An 18222-nucleotide genomic window follows, 5' to 3' on the forward strand; every position below is an offset into this window, starting at 1 on the left:
TTATCAAACTCTGTCCGCCACATGTTTTATTGTCTTTCAACACAACTGTTTCTGAAGTTTTTTTTTTTTTTTAAATCACTTTCTATCACATCAGTCACACAACTGATTGTTCCGTAAAGCCTAGTGTGAATGCTATTCAGTTAGCTGGAGTACAGAGACAGCACAACAAAGGAGTGACATTGTCTAAATACTTATTCACTGGGTATGCCATATGCTTTAATCTAATAAGAATTTTTTCCTATTCATTGTGCAGAATACCCTTTTGCTGCCAGAGGATCTTCCTTTCTGATGAGAAAATCAGCATGTCCACTATGATCATGGAGAAACAGTCTGATAAATACACAAGAACTGAATACTTTGTCGTCAAATAAGTAGTTTCCCCCAAACATTAATCACATGGCATCCTGCCTCTGGCTGACGATGTATTTTCCCATATGTAAAAGGCTTCAGTGCACTCTTCCCAACAAGACACTGAGACTGTGAATCTACTGAAGCATAACTTTTAGTAAAGCATAAACCACTGAAGCATATTCTTTTACCCCAGGAGATCAGTAGATTTAATTCATGTGACATCTGCTCAGCTAGTCTCCATACTGACTGTTATCCAGCAATCCAATGCCATGATTACAGAAAAATGGACGAGTTATGAGTTAACAATATCATAGTATCAGTATATTCCTAGTATGATCTGAGTCTATAGAAGCATCTTTAATTACATTTCATTTACACTCAACAGAATTTAGAAAGAAGTAGAGAATAGAAAAACACATTTTGTTATTTTAACACTGACTTACGCACATTGAAAGCCCTGTAGACTCCACTGTTTCTTTCAATCTTAATGACAGTGACAAGAAAGAAATGAATCCTTGACAGTAGACAGAGATAAGAAAGAAACTGTTTTGCAAAAGTTGTTTTTAATCTGAAACTGTCAAAAGTTAGGATACATCTTTTTCAAAATCTTTATTTCCTGAGCCTAGTGGTGCAGATTTCTTAACCTTTAGGCCTCAATTTTAAAAAGTTACACTGAGGTCCTTTTATAGACAAAAATGTCCACATCAAAAACAATGCCACATTATATAATAATATTATTTTTCACTTCCAGTGACTTTTGAGCTTCATCATTCTAAATGTTCCTTTAGTTTTGGTTCGTTAACACTTTCAGTGCCAATTTGTTTACATTATGTTGTTTTTTAATGAAAAAAAATAAAGGAATTGTTTTCTATGAAATAAGTGCTACAGGGAAAATTATTTTTTGATTATTACAGGCTGTTACACCTAGGACCTTAAGAACAAAAATGTCACTGAAACCCATTAAAACTAGGCCAAAAGCATATACACAGCCAAAAATAATCTAAATAATCTAAACATAAAAAGAACAAATATGTCATCATGGCCGCATGTGGGTTAAGGTAATGTCACCTGAAGTGTGATGTCACACTGATGGCTGGTTTGGTTTTACTTTCAGACTTCTTGTCCTTGTGCTGTAAATCTCTATGTATTTTCTCCTGAGTGATCTTGTGATGTGTGTCAGTACATTAAGAGGCACTAGACCCATATTTGGCCAGAAAAGTTCAGTTCAATTCAGATACTGAGTTTTGCTAACTTCATGTCCACTAGCTTTCTCAAACCATCTTCATCAGTTTGCTGAGTTGTCATTGAGATGTTTCTGTTGAAAAGCATGCTCAATGGCTATTTTGATTTAGTTTTAATCAGTGTGTTCCAGAGTTTAGCTTCAGAATGCATGCTTATCTTAAGAATTATTTTGACAAAACACTCCCAGCTCAAGATATTTTTTCCGGAGCTTTAACTGCGCATGTCTTCCAAACATCTTCCATCTATATATTTTTCAAATGGCGTTGCTCAGCTTTATTCTGTATAAAGGTTTAACAGCTGCTAGACTGGTTTTCTTACAGGACTGTGGTGGGGCAGAGCAGACAACTCTATGACTGCCTTGAATTTGGTCTTCCTCTTTTCTTTCTTTCTGGTATTTTCAGCATAACTGAATGGCCACAGTGACTATTTGGAAAACTCAATGTAAGATGTTTTAATCTGTGGAGCAACTGCTGGCACCAGGGCTAGCAGGCAGCTTAACGCACGGGCATGACAGTATCCATCTGACTATGCAGAAGAGCACAGTATACCATGCCCACATAGACACTAACCTCATACCTTCTCTTCAGAAATTAATCCCATTTTGAAAAATGAGAAATACATTGAGTTTTTTTTCAGTGCTGTCTGAATGTGAGGCTCTTTGCTACTAAATCTAGTAGGAATTACATACAAGTACATTCAAATGAGGTGAAGAAGTCTTACTCAAGTGACTGAAATGAGTTGCCGTGGCTACATGTCCATTCTTACCATCTGGTACAGACAGAACCAAGAGAAGTTTATAGTACAATATTACTTTCCTCTAAAAGACTCTAGGTGATATAGTTTAAATCTGAATTATTCAGAGTCTCAGAGCAAAATCAGCTGTTGTCTCGAAGTTTCTAGTATCAGCCTTTGGTATAGGCTTTGTGTTTTACTTTGTGCGCTTAACAAGTGTTTAACCCAGCCGGGGGCCTGTATATAATGTGCATGTTTTTCAATGCATAGCTGAGAGACATGCAAGTGAGGCTACATAAGAAATGAATTTTTTCTAAAATGTTAGTGTGAATGTGTCTCCCATTGCATGCTGGTAGAAACTACCGCCTTTCACAACTTTGAGGAGCATTTGCAGGATGAATGTTAGAAAGCTGGAGTCAGAGCACAGGGCGGCCATACCACAGTACCCCTGGAGCAGGCCTTGGAGCTTCAACCCCAAACCTTCTGATCAGTTCTGAAGCCCTGAGTGTGGTATTTTGGCATTTAGATTTTTTGAAACTGGAGGTGATGGGTAGCACTGCTGTAAGACTTTAATGTCAATTTTCCTCTAAATTGGGGCATAATTTACATAATTTGCAAAGTGGACATCATGCTGTATTAAAAAGAACTTGAATCTGGCAATGTTTCCCAAGTCAGTTTTATCAGTGATTCACTAGCAAGGACCACACCATTCATTTTGAAGCTTGATTGTTTATTTAATGCAAAAGAGCATTATGTTGCTGATGAGGTGATGTGGTGCAAGGGGGAAAGCTTAGTCAGTAATCAGCAGTGGCTCCTGGGCTGGCGGGCCCCTAGGAAAAGGAGAAAGCATGAAGTGGAGGCAGAAGTTACGGGTGGGTGAACCCGTAGAAGCGAGAAGCGAGAACAAACAAGTGGGAAGGGCGGAGTGGTACATATATCTAGAGCAGTGGTTCTTAACCTGGGTTCGATCAAACCCTAGGGGTTTGGTGAGTCAGTCTCAGGGGTTCGACGGAGGTCAAGACACACACCTGACTCACCTGATTCGTGATGCCATGCCCTGCTTGGCCATCACTGGCTGCAGGTGATCACGCTACATTGCTTGGCGAATCTGAGCTGCAGGGAATTTGGTGCACTCAGTAATTGAATTGTGACTGTCATGATGGTACGTCGTGTGATTTCTTTCTTAATATTTGAATCCATACTAACTATGTTGAGCAAAAAAAGAAAGTGGTCAGACGAATATGTACAACATGGATTCACATGTATAACAGAACGTGATGGGAGTCAGCGTAATATCTGCATGATTTGCAATGCCGAGTTAAGCAATTCTAGTCTAGCACCAGAAAAACTAAAGGAACACTTCCTTAAGCTACATGGAGATGAGGAATACAAGAACACAAGTGATGTTAATGCACGGTTCATTTTGTGCACCAGTAAAACATATAACTATGTCTTGAATTTGAAAAAAATCATATTTTTCAATAAAGCAGGGTTTGGTGAATGCGCATATGAAACTAGTGGGGTTCAGTACCTCCAACAAGGTTAAGAACCACTGGTCTAGAGACATACAACAGGAAGAGGGGTGATTGAGGTGTGGTCCTGCTCCTGAAAATTAAGAATTTATCCACATTTATTACAAGTTAAGTATGATTATTATGATTATTGTGGCGCCTCAAATGGCTTAAGATGCAAATTCTTGAAGTAAAAAGTTTTTTGCAGAGTTAGGTTGATGTCAAGTGTTGCAGTGGGATTCTGTTTTGAGCAGATTTTTCCCAGTTAAAGCACCTTATGCCTAGTTTTGTAGGCCAAGTCTATTTGCTTTTTCTGACCTCCAAGTGCAGCATTTAGTTGTGAGTAGAGGACCTGGTTTGTGTAGTGTGGGAGTGTTTCAGGTGTTCATATGACATGCCCTATGTCTCAGCTGTTGTCCAGTGACAGTGTTGGTGATATATTATGCATTATGCTTTGGCACGAGATTGTGTTGTAATCCTAGACCAGACAAGCTGTGACATAACCTCAACATAAGTTTGCACGATATTTTCTATTAGATTTTCTTCCTTTCTTTAGATAAGGCTTGCGCCATCCTGATTAATTTGAATTATTAAAACACAAATTTATTTAAGAATACGCACCAACTAAAAAACATAATAAATAATAATAATAAACTAAGAGATTCCTAAACAAAACTTAAATTAATTAGGTGGCATGAAGCTGGCCTTAAAGGTTGGCTCATATCCACTTTGGATGGACATCAAGCCTTATCTAAGGAAATCACACAAAATAATACATCATAATCTTAATTTTACAATTCAGATTATATTTTGTCTCAAGTTAAATAATGTCTGATACCTAATTAAGAAAAAAAATAACCAAAATGAAGCAGGAGACTGTGTTTGACTATGAAAGCTGATGCTGAAAGCAGCATGGCGGGCAGCACTGTGACATAAAACAAAGTGAAATTCTCCAACGTATCCTGGTGGGTTTAATCCAGCGTGGCGTACAGAGCGTGGTGCAGCCTACAAGGATTATGTGTGCTGGACTTAGTTGGTCCTCTCTCTCCTCCTTTTTGCCCTACTTTTCATTGAATCATACATAGAAAGGCAGAACAAGAGCTCTCTTTCCCTCCCTCTGCCTCCATCTCTGTTCATGCACACACACACACACACACACACACACACACACACACACACACACACACACACACACACACACACACACACACACACACACACACACACACGTATGTACAGTATATGTTCAAGAATGCAGGGACAGATGGAGCTGGTAAGTTGGGGAGGGAATCATTATTCAGTGATGTAGTGCTTGACAATAAAAGACACTTCCAGGTTTTACTGAAATATACATTTCATTATGTTAAATTATTTTTTAAAAATAATAAATGAAAGAGATTATATAGCCCAAGGAAAAAAGAGCAGGATGTCATTAGTACTGATACTCAGTAGCTCCTTCATGTAAAGTGATTTTCAGCAGCATATTGTGGCCATTCAGTTATGCTGAAACTGTAGAGACTGAGGAGCTGCCATGACAAATGTCTAGTCACGAATGGAGGGCAACATATACTAATGCACCCCCTGCCCTTGCAAGCCCACGCTGTCCCCATTTCGCTGCTCCAGCAACCCATCGGCATTTCCAGCCAGTGTAAGCCCTGCCTGCATTTTAAATGCATAACTGCAGCGCTGCTCTTCATTATTAACAAACATTTTAATTCATGTTTTCTGAGCTCTTCTCTCTCTGGCCATGATAAATTTCATGTCGGATATTTGCTGCATCTGTTGTCCGTCTGCAAAATTAGTCTAAATACAGTCAGTAGGTGCAATAAATTCACTCATCTTGTTTTTAAAAATTTTATTTCAAGTGACTCTGTAATTGATCTAATAGGCAAATATATACTGTACAATACTAGATAAATGTTTTAGGGACTTTAGATGTTTAGATTTTTATTCATTGGGGCTGCATCTGATTGGTCCCAAATTTATTTCCGTCAAACATCTAGCCAGATTTTTTTTTCTGCCTGAGGTGGAGGAGTCCTTCAACTGATGGTCTGAACCCACAGAGTCCTGATCTCAACATTATGAAGTCAGTCTGGGATTAAATGAAGAGACAGAAGACACTGAGTCAGATTAAGGCCTCAGAGGAACTATGGCAAGTTATCTAATATGCTTGAAGCAACCCACTTGCCAAGTACCTTGTGTATGAATCTAACTGACAGAAAAAACTATTGAAATAATTTTCTTTTAAAACATCTTTACTTTCCATTTAGTGGCTAAAACCGTTGCCCAGTACTGCTCATAGTCTATTGGACTAGAAGTGTATACAGTACATATATCAACACAACACCATATACAATACTATCCTTACAGTAGTTAGGATTGAAAGACAAAACCAGTTAGCTGCCTAAAAACTGAATATTATATTCAATACTGAAATTATTAGTTTTTTCAAGTCAGCTGGACATTACAGTCCTTATTGTAATATTTTTCCTGAGACACAATTATTGTAAAATATAAGGTGTCTTTTGGTTTCTTCATAAACAATGCTGGATTCAGAACCTCACATCTTCTTTTATATATATATATATATATAAATATATATATATATATATATATATATATATATATATATATATATATATATATATATATATATATATATATATATGTGTGTGTTTATATATATATATGTATGTTTACACCCTTGTTGTCGACTTGCACTCTCTGATCTCTCTGTAGAGCCGAGGTTCACCTTGAGTAAGACTAGTCATTTGATCCATTCTTATTACCAACAGTTACTTATATTTAGACATTTACTGTAACATTAAGAATTTTGGCTTGTTTTGTTAAAAGAAAATGCAATGCTTTATAGGAAACACACTTATGTTTGTCAAAGTAAGTTATTTTAAAACATGTTGATGTTGATACAAAGATAATGTAGGTTCTGCTCTCATTTATAAAGAGATTCAAGGTGAGCCAAGTCTAGAAAATGCTTTTGCTACGTGTATATTTTGTCTAATTTCACAGATGTCTCAGAACTAGTCTCATACAAAATCAGAATAAAATTTAAAGCAAAAATAATCAATAATCACAATCAATTAAAACGCTTTGTTTACTTTTTCTTAAAAAAAAAAAAAGAATTTGCATCTTGCAGCTTTATCACTGCTGTAACACAGAGACACATTCACGTCTCCAGTCCTTCTTGGCTGAGTCTGTGGGAATTGGTTTCGGGTCACTGCTCATGGCCTCTTTATTCCTATTTAGCGGCAGCTCTGACACCTGGCTTGCCGCTCCCTCCCAGCTCCTCATTAATCGCTGCTGATACTAACAGGAAGCGAGCACCCGGAAAAAAGAGACATTTGGATGCAACAGTGGGTGCTCATATTTCCGCCTGACTACAGACCAATACAAGGCTGACATCCACAATCAACAGTCATAACTAGTTCTCCTAATGATACATACTGTTTAGTTATCTTTTCATGAAGTGTTTACATGAATTTAAGACAAAATGTCATAACTGGCTGTAGTTTTAAAAAATTGGTTTTGACCACTTTGATATGATAAATATTTGTATACATGCACTAATAATTAACGGATGTAGTTCCTCTTCATAGTGCCCATAACCAAAACATGCAATAAGATATTCCAGCTTTTATCTATTTAAGTGTATGTGGTTCTGTGTGTTCTCAGTGTGAAAAACACTGCTCCTACTGACTGCATCCCACAACTCTGTGCTACTATACTATGTACTACTATAAGTATATCTTTGTATTAGTCTGTAACAATGTCCATACATAAAGCTCTTTAGTCATTAAAGAATGGTAGTTGAAGTAAATAGCTTGTAGAAGCCAGATGAGTTTCTGCTCTGTTAGTCATTGTCTCTACAGCTTTGGCCAATCTCCGCTTGTTCTGGTTTAGCTCATTCACTCCCTCCAAGACAAAGTCACCCTCAGGGTTCTTCATGTGACTCCATAATTACTCTGCAACATACTGAATGTGACGTCACCACTTAGCAGTATTCATGTCCTCTTTGATTAATCTGTCATGAAGTGGTAAGGCCACCACAGATTTCATGGAAATAAAATGATTTTACATTATGCTTCAGGAGTATCTGGATAACTCAGATTATCAACTATGAGTGGATGGCTGTTTGTTGAATCATAAAAGAATGTCTGCAGAGAGGTAACGGCCAATCTCCCCGATGAGAGTGAGAAAATGGATTTAAGAACTTTCCTTGCTGTTCTCAATCAATCAATCAAACTTTATTTATATACCACTTTTTGTACAATTAAAATGCAACACAAAGTGCTTTACAACATTTAAAAACATTAAAAACAAGAAAACCCATCCCTCCCTCTCTCCATATATACATATATGCACACAACTACACATGTACACACACACGCACACACACACACACACACCCACATACACACACATGCACACGCACTCTCACCACTGACTGTAGGGAGACATGGCATGGCACTGATAATTGTGGAAAACGCTCTTTTTCTCTCCCATATCTCCTACTTGACTTGGAAGTATTCATTCTGAAGTCATACTGCTTTTGAGCCAGGAACATAGGCAAATGACAAATATCTATTTCCTATGATGCTTCACTTCTTGATCACATCTTATCTAATGTACTGCTCCGCTAATGGCAACAGAACAAAGGCCGTTAATGAAAACATCTGTTGACGGGTCATCCAAGATTTCAGTGTGAGCTGCTTAACAACAAAGACATGAGAAGCAGACTATATAACATGTGCACATTGCACCTTTCTCAAAAAATAGACAAAAATAGTCAATTTCACAATAGGTGAATACTGGTTGTACTGGTGGATCTACAGAAGGGCAGGTCTGATGTTTCCGGCTCTGTTTTATGTAGATCTCCCAAGTTTCCATCTAACACACTGATGCATTGACACTGCAACAGCTCTATATATTCCAGGGGCTAAGTATCCATTTGATGATTAGCCATTGCATTGCCTCCAGTACTACTGTGAGGAACCCCAGAGTTATTTTTAATCAGATTATGTCTTTTAACTTGCTCATAAACCTAGTCTGTAGGACTTCCTTCTTTCACTTGAGAAATATTGTGAAATTCAGGAACATCCTGTCTCAGAGTAATGCAGAAAAACTAGTCCATGCATTTGTTACTTCTAGGCTTGACTGTTGCAATTCCTTACGATCAGGATGTCCGAAAAACCTACAGTTGATCCAAAATGCTGCAGCGAGAGTACTGACGGGAGTTAGCAAGAGAGATCATATTTCTCTTGTGCTGACTTCTCTTCATTGACTTCCTGTGAAATCTAGAATAGAATTTAAACTCCTTCTCCTGACATACAAAGCTCTTAACGACCAATCTCCATTGTATCTTGAAGACCTTATAGTACCATATCACTCTAGCAGAACTCTTTGCTCTCAGACTGCAGGCTTTTTTGTAAGTCCCAGAATTTCTAAAAGTAAAATGGGAGGCAGAGCCTTCAGTTATCAGGCGCCTCTCCTGTGGAACCAGCTCCCAGTTTGGGTTCGGGAGGCGGACATCCTCTTTATTTTTAAGACCAGGCTTAAAATGTTACTTTTTAACAAAGCTTATAGTTAGGGCTGACTTGGGTGATCCTGACAGGGTCAGTTGAAGTCCGCATGTACGGGACAGAATTGACTTCTTCTTTGTCCCTTAGTTCTGCCCCTAGTTATGCTGCTATAGGCTTAGGCTGCTGGAGGACCTCTCTCGATGCACCGAGCCATTTTCTCATTACCTATGTATTTACTATATATACCATTATTGCATTGCATTCACTCTGTTTCTCCCTGTGTCCCTTCTCTGAGTGTCCCTGGTCCTGGAGCTGATTGCTTCTGATCTGTGGTTGCTGTCCCACCAACTGGCTTAGTGCTGCTGTCCTTCCTTCAGGCCACTGCTTCCAGCTCCCCATTTCCACTAGTCTACTCTGCATCGCCCTTAATATACTTGATCTACACACTGTTTGCGTCTTAATACCAGCGACATATGTAGTATATTTAATGCCAGAGCCTTACACCATAACAGTAAACTCATGAATCAGTTTACATGTTGGCTTGTACTTACATGTATCATCTATCATCGATCTTATCATGCATGTATCCCAATGTGTGTTATGTTTTCCTGTCCCCCACCCCTCTCTTCTCCCTCTCCCTCACCCCCTTTACCTCTTCTGTCCCTCTCAACCCAGCCGACCAGCAGCAGATGGGTCCCCCCACATGAGCCAGGTTCTGCTCAAGGTTTCTTACCATTAAAAGGGAGTTTTTTCTTGCCACTGTCACCTTAAGGCTTGCTCTGGGGGTTCAGGCATATGGGTTCTGCAAAGCGTCTTGAGACAATGTGAATTGTAATTGGCACTATATTTAAAAAAAAATGAATTAACACGACACGCCTTCTGATTCAGAAGCGGGGCCTGGGGTCTCGGGGGTGGATTCTCCCATCTCTAGGGTCGAAGTCGCCGAGGTAGTTAAAAAGCTCCTTGGTGGCAGGGCCCCGGGGGTGGATGAGATCCGCCCGGAGTTCCTCAAGGCCCTGGATGTTGTGGGGCTGTCCTGGTTGACACGCCTCTGCAACATCGCATGGACATCGGGGGCAAGTGCCTCTGGATTGGCAGACTGGGGTGGTGGTCCCTCTTTTCAAAAAGGGGGACCGGAGGGTGTGTTCCAACTATAGGGGGATCACACTCCTCAGCCTCCCCGGGAAGGTCTATTCAGGGGTACTGGAGAGGAGGGTCCGCCGGATAGTCGAACCTCGGATTCAGGAGGAGCAATGTGGTTTTCGTCCCGGCCGTGGAACTGTGGACCAGCTCTACACCCTCAGCAGGGTCCTTGAGGGTGCATGGGAGTTTGCCCAACCAGTCCACATGTGTTTTGTGGATCTGGAGAAGGCTTTCGACCGTGTCCCTCGGGGAACCCTCTGGGGAGTGCTCCGGGAGTACGGGGTAACGGACCACCTAATACAGGCTGTCCGTTCCCTGTATGACCGGTGCCAGAGCTTGGTCCGCATCTCTGGCAATAAGTCGAACTCATTTCCAGTGAGAGTTGGACTCCGCCAGGGCTGCCCTTTGTCACCGATTCTGTTCATAATTTTTATGGACAGAATATCTAGGCGCAGCCAGGGTGTTGAGGGGGTCCGGTTTGGTGACCTCAGGATTCCGTCACTGCTTTTCGCGGATGATGTGGTCCTGTTGGCTTCATCATGCCAGGACCTCCAACTCTCACTGGATCGGTTCGCAGCCGAGTGTGAAGCGGTTGGGATGAGGATCAGCACCTCCAAATCCGAGTCCATGGTCCTCAGCCGGAAAAGGGTGGAGTGCACTCTCCGGGTCAGGGATGAGGTCCTGCCCCAAGTGGAGGAGTTTAAGTACCTCGGGGTCTTGTTCACGAGTGAGGGAAGGATGGAGCGAGAGATCGACCGGCGGATTGCTACGGCCTCCGCAGTAATGCGGGCGCTGTACAGGTCCGTCGTGGTAAAGAGGGAGCTGAGCCGAAAGGCGAAGCTCTCAATTTACCGGTCGATCTACGTTCCTACCCTCACCTATGGTCACGAGCTTTGGGTAGTGACCGAAAGAACAAGATCGCGGGTACAAGCGGCTGAAATGAGTTTCCTCCGCAGGGTGGCTGGGCTCTCCCTTAGAGATAGGGTGAGAAGCTCGGCCATCCGGGAGGATCTCAGAGTAGAGCCGCTGCTCCTCCGCGTAGAGAGGAGCCAGATGAGGTGGCTCGGGCATCTAATTAGGATGCCCCCCGGACGCCTCCCCGGTGAGGTGTTTAGGGCACGTCCCACTGGGAGGAGGCCCCGGGGAAGACCCAGGACACGCTGGAGAGACTATGTCTCCCAGCTGGCCTGGGAACGCCTTGGGGTCCCCCGGGAGGAGCTAGATGATGTGGCCGGGGAGAGGGAGGTCTGGGCTTCCCTCCTAAAGCTGCTGCCCCCGCGACCCGACCCGGACCAGCGGTAGAAGATGGATGGATGGATGGATGAATTAAATTGAATTGAATATGTTTCTGAAAGGAGAACACCTCCATTTATTAGAAAAAAAGTACATAATTAAGAAAAAAGAAAACACCAGTAATAAACAAGCCTCCAGTTGGATTCCAGTGACTTTCTTATATATGTAAAATTTTGGAATGAAATTCAAATAACTATCTAGCCAATCATGGATGTGTTCAGTTCCACAGAGGTGGTGTTAAACTTCACTGTTTGTAAGAGGTTGGAGGCCAATTAACTTTAGAACGTACTTTGAAATATTTTCATTAAACATATAGATCTGTTTTCTGATTTCAGACCTGTCATAATGACAGGTCTGAAATCCTTATGTTCAGGTGATGATGATGAAATCCGACATGATATGTTTATCTTGTACAGTTCCTAAGATAATTATAAATTATGTAAACATGCATATGAATTCATCATACATGATAGCAAAAAAATCCTAATCACACTAAGAATACCACCATATTCTTATAATTCTATACATTAAACAATAAGAAAAGTAAGATGTTAGAAACATATGCTTGGGATGAAGTCTCTGTGTCTGTTATGGCTGCGACAGAGAGAAAGTGGTGTTTGTGCCTTGTGTGTGTCCTCCACAAACACTTCAGATGTGAGGGGTTCTTTCCAACACTGTTTCATATGATCCAGTATTATGTCCAGATTTTGGGACAGATTTTGTGTGTTGTTGGCACTCCTAAATTTTAGATTTTAAAACTGTTTAGTTCATTCTTATTTCTGTTATTTTGTTTGAAAGACAAGAAGGTAAGGAGGTCACAGCAAAGAATACAATTCTCTCTTCTCGAGAGCTGCTTGACAGTTGTGAACATTATCGGTTCCTTTGGAAAGTAGGAGACGCCTTGTTGTCCGAGTGTCTTGTGCAGATGTTCCATTTGTATAAAAGTTTTGGGCTAGCTGTCTTCTCAAATGGTCTCCTGCTAAATTTACAGCTGTCACACAGGGTCCTGGATTTTGATTTGCTTTGCTTTGACATACCTCACACTGTAAACTGTCATTCTGCTCCTCGGTATGCTACAGATACATTTTAAAACATTTCCCAAGGCCTGCTGCAGTTGCATGTGAATGCTGTCTACATTTTAACCTGTTTTCCATATACCCCTATTATCAACAACTAGTGATACACCAAAACCTGCTTCAACTTGATAAAAATATCATTAATCATTGTACACTCCCTACATTTGGCATTCCTTCATCACTGGATATAGAGACACCTATTTTTTTAAAAAAAATAATCTAAAATATTTGATCCAGTTTGGCATCCTACCTCGTCCCACAGCTTAATACAGTTTTATCACCCAAAGATATGTTGTGAAAAGAGTTTCACAACATATCATATGATTTCGCATTGTTGAGAAATACATAGATTTGGACGTTGTGAATTGTCCAGTTCTAAAGCCACTCAAATAGGGGATAAAATATCTCTGTTTCCCCCACATATAAGGAAGTTATCAAGTATTATTTTGCATACTGCAGCTGTAAGTGGTGTAGAACATTAAGAGGTTTCTGTGAAGGGACAACAAACGAGTGTTTTCATCCGAGTATCATTCAGGTGGCAAAATATTTGATAACTTACCCATCTCACCCAGGTGCTTTCTCAATGTGTTAATTAAGACTATGGCCCCTCTTTTTTCTCTTGCTGAACTTAATTTATGTGAGATTTGCACTACTTTAATTGTGTTGACTAGCATCCCCATCTTTGCTTTGTCAACACCTGCTTCTTGTCTATTAGACAAATATTTGTACTTTAGATGTTCTGTACACACGTCATTTGATGCACCTTAGCCCATAAACTGATGACTCCTGTCGATGACCCTAAAGTACTATGCATCCTTTATGCATCCTTTGTGTCCTGCAAGCATTCCACTTGAGGACACAAATCTAGCAATTTCTAGCCACCTCGTCCACACCTGACTTGTCCATGCTCTGAATGTCAGTTACTTGTTGGGTTGCTGGCTCCAGCTATTCTTGTATTTTTGTACTGTATATTCATATTGTGCTTCAGGAAGAGCATATTTGATCCCAGGAAATTTGGTCTTCTGCTGTATGTGTGAATGGGAAATAAGTACAAGTAAAAATAAGTACTTGTGTGAAGAATGAAAAAAAAGCTTGAGAGAGAAGATGAAACCACCTCTATTTTCTTACCTATGCACACCTGACTATTTGTTACATTAAACAGATGTCCTTTAGCTTTATACTCAACACAAGAGAAAGTAATGAAACATATTAAAACTTATGTTAAGGACAAAAAACTCTTACTTTTACCACTGATTAAACTAGAAATTCTTTAATTGAAGAAGTCCAAACCAAACAATGGGCTTTTGTATGAAGAATAGTTGACTATCAAAAGAGTTTTGAACTTTCTGATCAATGAATATATGGTCATCAACTCTACAGGGAGCACATGATAACATGTGGTGTTGATAACTAGGGTAATTATGACTAATGGCGATGCTATTTTGTGTCTTTCTCATACAGAGGTACAGTACATAGTTGCAACCGTTTTTCTACTTGGCTAGCAACAGCAACTTGAAAATAGCAGCAGGATGTTTAATGCCAATGATACAGCATGCTTACTGCTCTGTTAGCTAATAGCTACTTGGATGCATAGACCCATCTGAATTGACAAATAATATACAGTTGTGTGTTTAAGGAGTGTGTCATCTCAGCACAGTAAGAGTTGTCAAGCTACTCCTGTTGAAATATTGGATGACCTGTCAGATGTTTTCATTAATGACCTTCATTATTTTAATGCCTTAAGGGGAGCATTATGTCCAATCAGACGGGATTATATTTTGTAATAAGATTTCGAAACACAGAGGGAGAAGAAGAGGTGAACTGTGATTTGTAGCCACTAGCACTTTGGAATCCTTCCCTAAAAGCCACTGAAGGAAGAAGCTTGACTCAGCAACACTCTGTCAGGTTGATGTAAATAATTGAACATGTTTTGGATACACAGTCTTAGCTGTATAGTCCCGTCTGACGTTCCACTCTGGTGGGGGGATGGCATGGAGCTTATGAATGTCACTATAGTTAAAGTGACACAAAGAGCAGATGTCTCCAGGTAGGCAGAGGAGCTCTCAGAGTGTTGTGGTATTTAAAAAGTGCTCAGAATAAAATGAACAGAGTAAAAAAAAAAAAAAAAAAAAACATTATTGTTAGCCAGCATAGACATTTGTAACATTAGTTGAGTTCAACCTTTTTTCTGGGCAACCTTTTATTCCTTTCATTGTGTTGGTATGCTTGTTGTGCTAACACTGAACTGAAATCAGTGAGAGATGGTTTTTCACATAGACAGGTTTTAGTAGTAAAAGCATTAAACTTAACCCGGTACTATGCAGGTGTGCATATGCAATAGCTGGACTCTAACTGCTGGGAGACTCCACAGACAGAGCATCAGCAGCTCCATTCATAGACCCTCTGCAGCAGCATCTGTACCAGCATGATGGTGTTAATGGTAACCGAAGCTGATCAGCTCCACTAAAGAACATCAAAGGAGGAGGGGCACAATGTTTTTCATCTGTGCATACATTCCCCTCCAAAAGTATTGGAACAATGAGGCCAGTTCCTTTATTTTTGCTGTAGACTGAAGACATTTGAGTTTGACATCAAACGATGAATATGAGACAGGAGATCAACATTTCAGCTTTTATTTCCAGGTATGTACATCTGGATCTGATACACAACTTAGGAGATAACATTATTTGTAGCAGAACGCCAAAAGAATTGGAACAGATAGACTTTAAATAGATTAACGTTTAATTGCAAATCCTTCCCTTGCAATAACCGCATCAAGCCTGAGACCCATTGACATCATCACATTTTTGCATTCTTGTTTTATGATGCTTTTCCAGGCTTTCACCACCTCTTTCAGTTGTTCGTTTTATGGGGTTACTCCCTTCAGTCTCCTCTTTAGCAGTTAAAAATGTAGCTCTATAGGGTTTCGGTCTGGAGATTGACTTGGCCAGGCTAAAACTTTCCACTTTTTTGGCAGTGTGTTTTGGGTCATTATCTTGCTGCACCGTGAAGGATCTCCCCATCAGTTTGGTTGCATCTTTCTTTAAATTGGCAGACAGAATGTTTCTGTAGACTTCTGAAATCATTTTGCTGCTGCCATCATGTGTTATATCATCAATGAATATTAATGAGCCCCTCCCAGAAGAAGCCATGCCAGCCCAAGTTATGATATTACCTCCACTGTGTTTCACAGATAAGCTTGTATGTTTGGGATCATGAGCAGCTCCTTTCTTTCTCCAAACTTTAGCCTTTCCATCACTTTGGTAAAGGTTCATTTTTGTCTCATCGGTCCATAAAACTTTGTCCCAGAATTTTTGAGGCTCATCTCTATACTTTCTGTCAAATTCTAGTCTGGTCTTCTGGTCTTAGGCAGAGGGGTCTGCTGCACAGACAACACATACCACAATAAAATGAACATCCAGATAAAATAAACATCTAGAATAAAAAATAAATAAGTGAAATTAAAGTGCAATGCATTATCACACTGGTTAAAAACAAAAGTGCAATGTGCAAACCCAACATTATGTATATAAAAATAATAAATAAATAATAATATTATAATAATAAAGTGTAAACCCATCCATCCCTGTTTGTGAGATTTATTCAAATAAAACATGTGGTCCAAGGTTTAGTAATTCTTCAATAGTCAGTTCCTGAGCAGTTTTTTGTGGATCCACTGATATAACTGAGAATAGGACGGTACAGTTCAACTGCATCACTAACTACAGCTGTCAATAAATCAATGCCTCTAAAACAGTGAATAAAGATTTATAACAATCTTAGAAACCTCAGAATATACACATATGAATTGTTTTCATATAAACATAAAGAGGCAGGACTGTGATACCTGAACTTGCAGTCATATCAGTCACCGACTGGTTCTAGAGGGAGGACGATGATTTACATATAATTGGCATATCAAGCCAATTATATTTAAATCATGTTCCTTGCCCCTCCTTTCAGACTCCTCCCCTCCATGTCAAAACAGACAGAAAATTGTTGTTGAAACATTGTAAAAAGAAAAAACTTTGGAAAACAAAAATGAGTAAATAAAAAAAGGCACAGACATGAAGAAAAAATCTTAAAATTGTAATTGAGAAGCAAGTGAAAATACAACCCCCCTATGCATTGACTGTGCCATATCTGGACATGCTTAAGCCATGCTGGACCCCTTCTGAGCCAAGCAAATTTATCCTGGTCTCATTTGACCAAAGAATGTGCTCCTAGTGCTCATTAGGATTCTTTTCATGTTCTTAAGAAAAGTTTAATTTCACATATTGTGCCAAAGAGCAAACAAGGGTCTTGGATGCTGTCATGTAATGTCCCTCACACTATCTGAGCTGTCAAAAAACTCAGATTTCACTGATAGCCCCTGTACGAAGTCTGAAGGACTTGCTTGTCTGTTTTTTAGAGTGGCATTGTGCAAGTAGTACACATTCTGTGGTCTCATTTTGGGAGGACAACTGCATCAACTGGTTAGGGGTACTATGCTCATAATAATGACTATTCTACTAGTCAACTTAGAAATAATACAATAATTGAAAAGATAATACAGTTTTGAAGCATTTTCCGTTTAAATGATATTGCGCAGTGTACTTCCTTCTGTTGTAAACTGTAAAAACAAATATTTGTCCAACTTCAGCCTTTTTGTTTTTGTCTTCTGCAGAAGTACTAATGGATTCAACAACTGCAACAGCAGAGCTGGGCTGGACCATCTTCCCATCACAAGGGGTAAGTGGAACACAACAAGACAATAAGAACAATTTGTAAAACATGTAGTCACTATACAAATGTTTTGCTACCATGTCACGGCTGCTTTGGTAACTTTGCTAGAATGTACACTACCGTTCAAAAATTTGGGGTCTCCCCGGCAATTTCATGTTTTCCATGAAAACTCACACTTTATTCATGTGCTAACATAATTGCACAAGGGTTTTCTAATCATCAGTTAGCCTTTCAACACAATTAGCTAACACAATGTACCATTAGAACACAGGAGTGATGGTTGCTAGAAATGTTCCTCTGTACTCCTATGTAGACATTCCATTAAATATCAGCCATTTCCAGCTAGAATAGTCATTTTCCACATTAATAATATCTATATTGTATTTCTGATTCATTTAATGCTATCTTTGTTGAAAAAAAATGCTTTTCTTTCAAAAATAAAGACATTTGTAACGGTAGTGTATGAATATAATTGACTTCTAAAAAGTCATAGACATCAGATCCTGCTAACTGAACTACCTCAGCATCTCATTGTATCTCATTGTCCATGGACCACCTTGTATTACAGCTTTGCTTTGATGTTTGGGGAGACCATTGTCTCAGAGTTTACAG

At 39.7% G+C, this 18222-nt stretch overlaps 1 protein-coding gene across 3 annotated transcripts in view; it reads left to right on the plus strand.

Annotated features, from left to right (window-relative positions):
- The window catches only part of LOC111576077 (ephrin type-B receptor 2-like), a 53348-nt gene that overhangs the window by 13340 nt on the left and 21786 nt on the right, over positions 1–18222 (plus strand). For all 3 annotated transcript variants that reach the window (XM_055013074.1, XM_035953494.2, XM_023281581.3), the window contains exon 2: positions 17552–17616. In XM_055013074.1, the coding sequence (XP_054869049.1) occupies positions 17552–17616 (65 nt within the window). The remainder of the gene's footprint in view (positions 1–17551; positions 17617–18222) is intronic.

This window comes from Amphiprion ocellaris, chromosome 8 (assembly GCF_022539595.1).
Source record: "Amphiprion ocellaris isolate individual 3 ecotype Okinawa chromosome 8, ASM2253959v1, whole genome shotgun sequence".
Classification (NCBI taxonomy): domain Eukaryota; kingdom Metazoa; phylum Chordata; class Actinopteri; family Pomacentridae; genus Amphiprion; species Amphiprion ocellaris.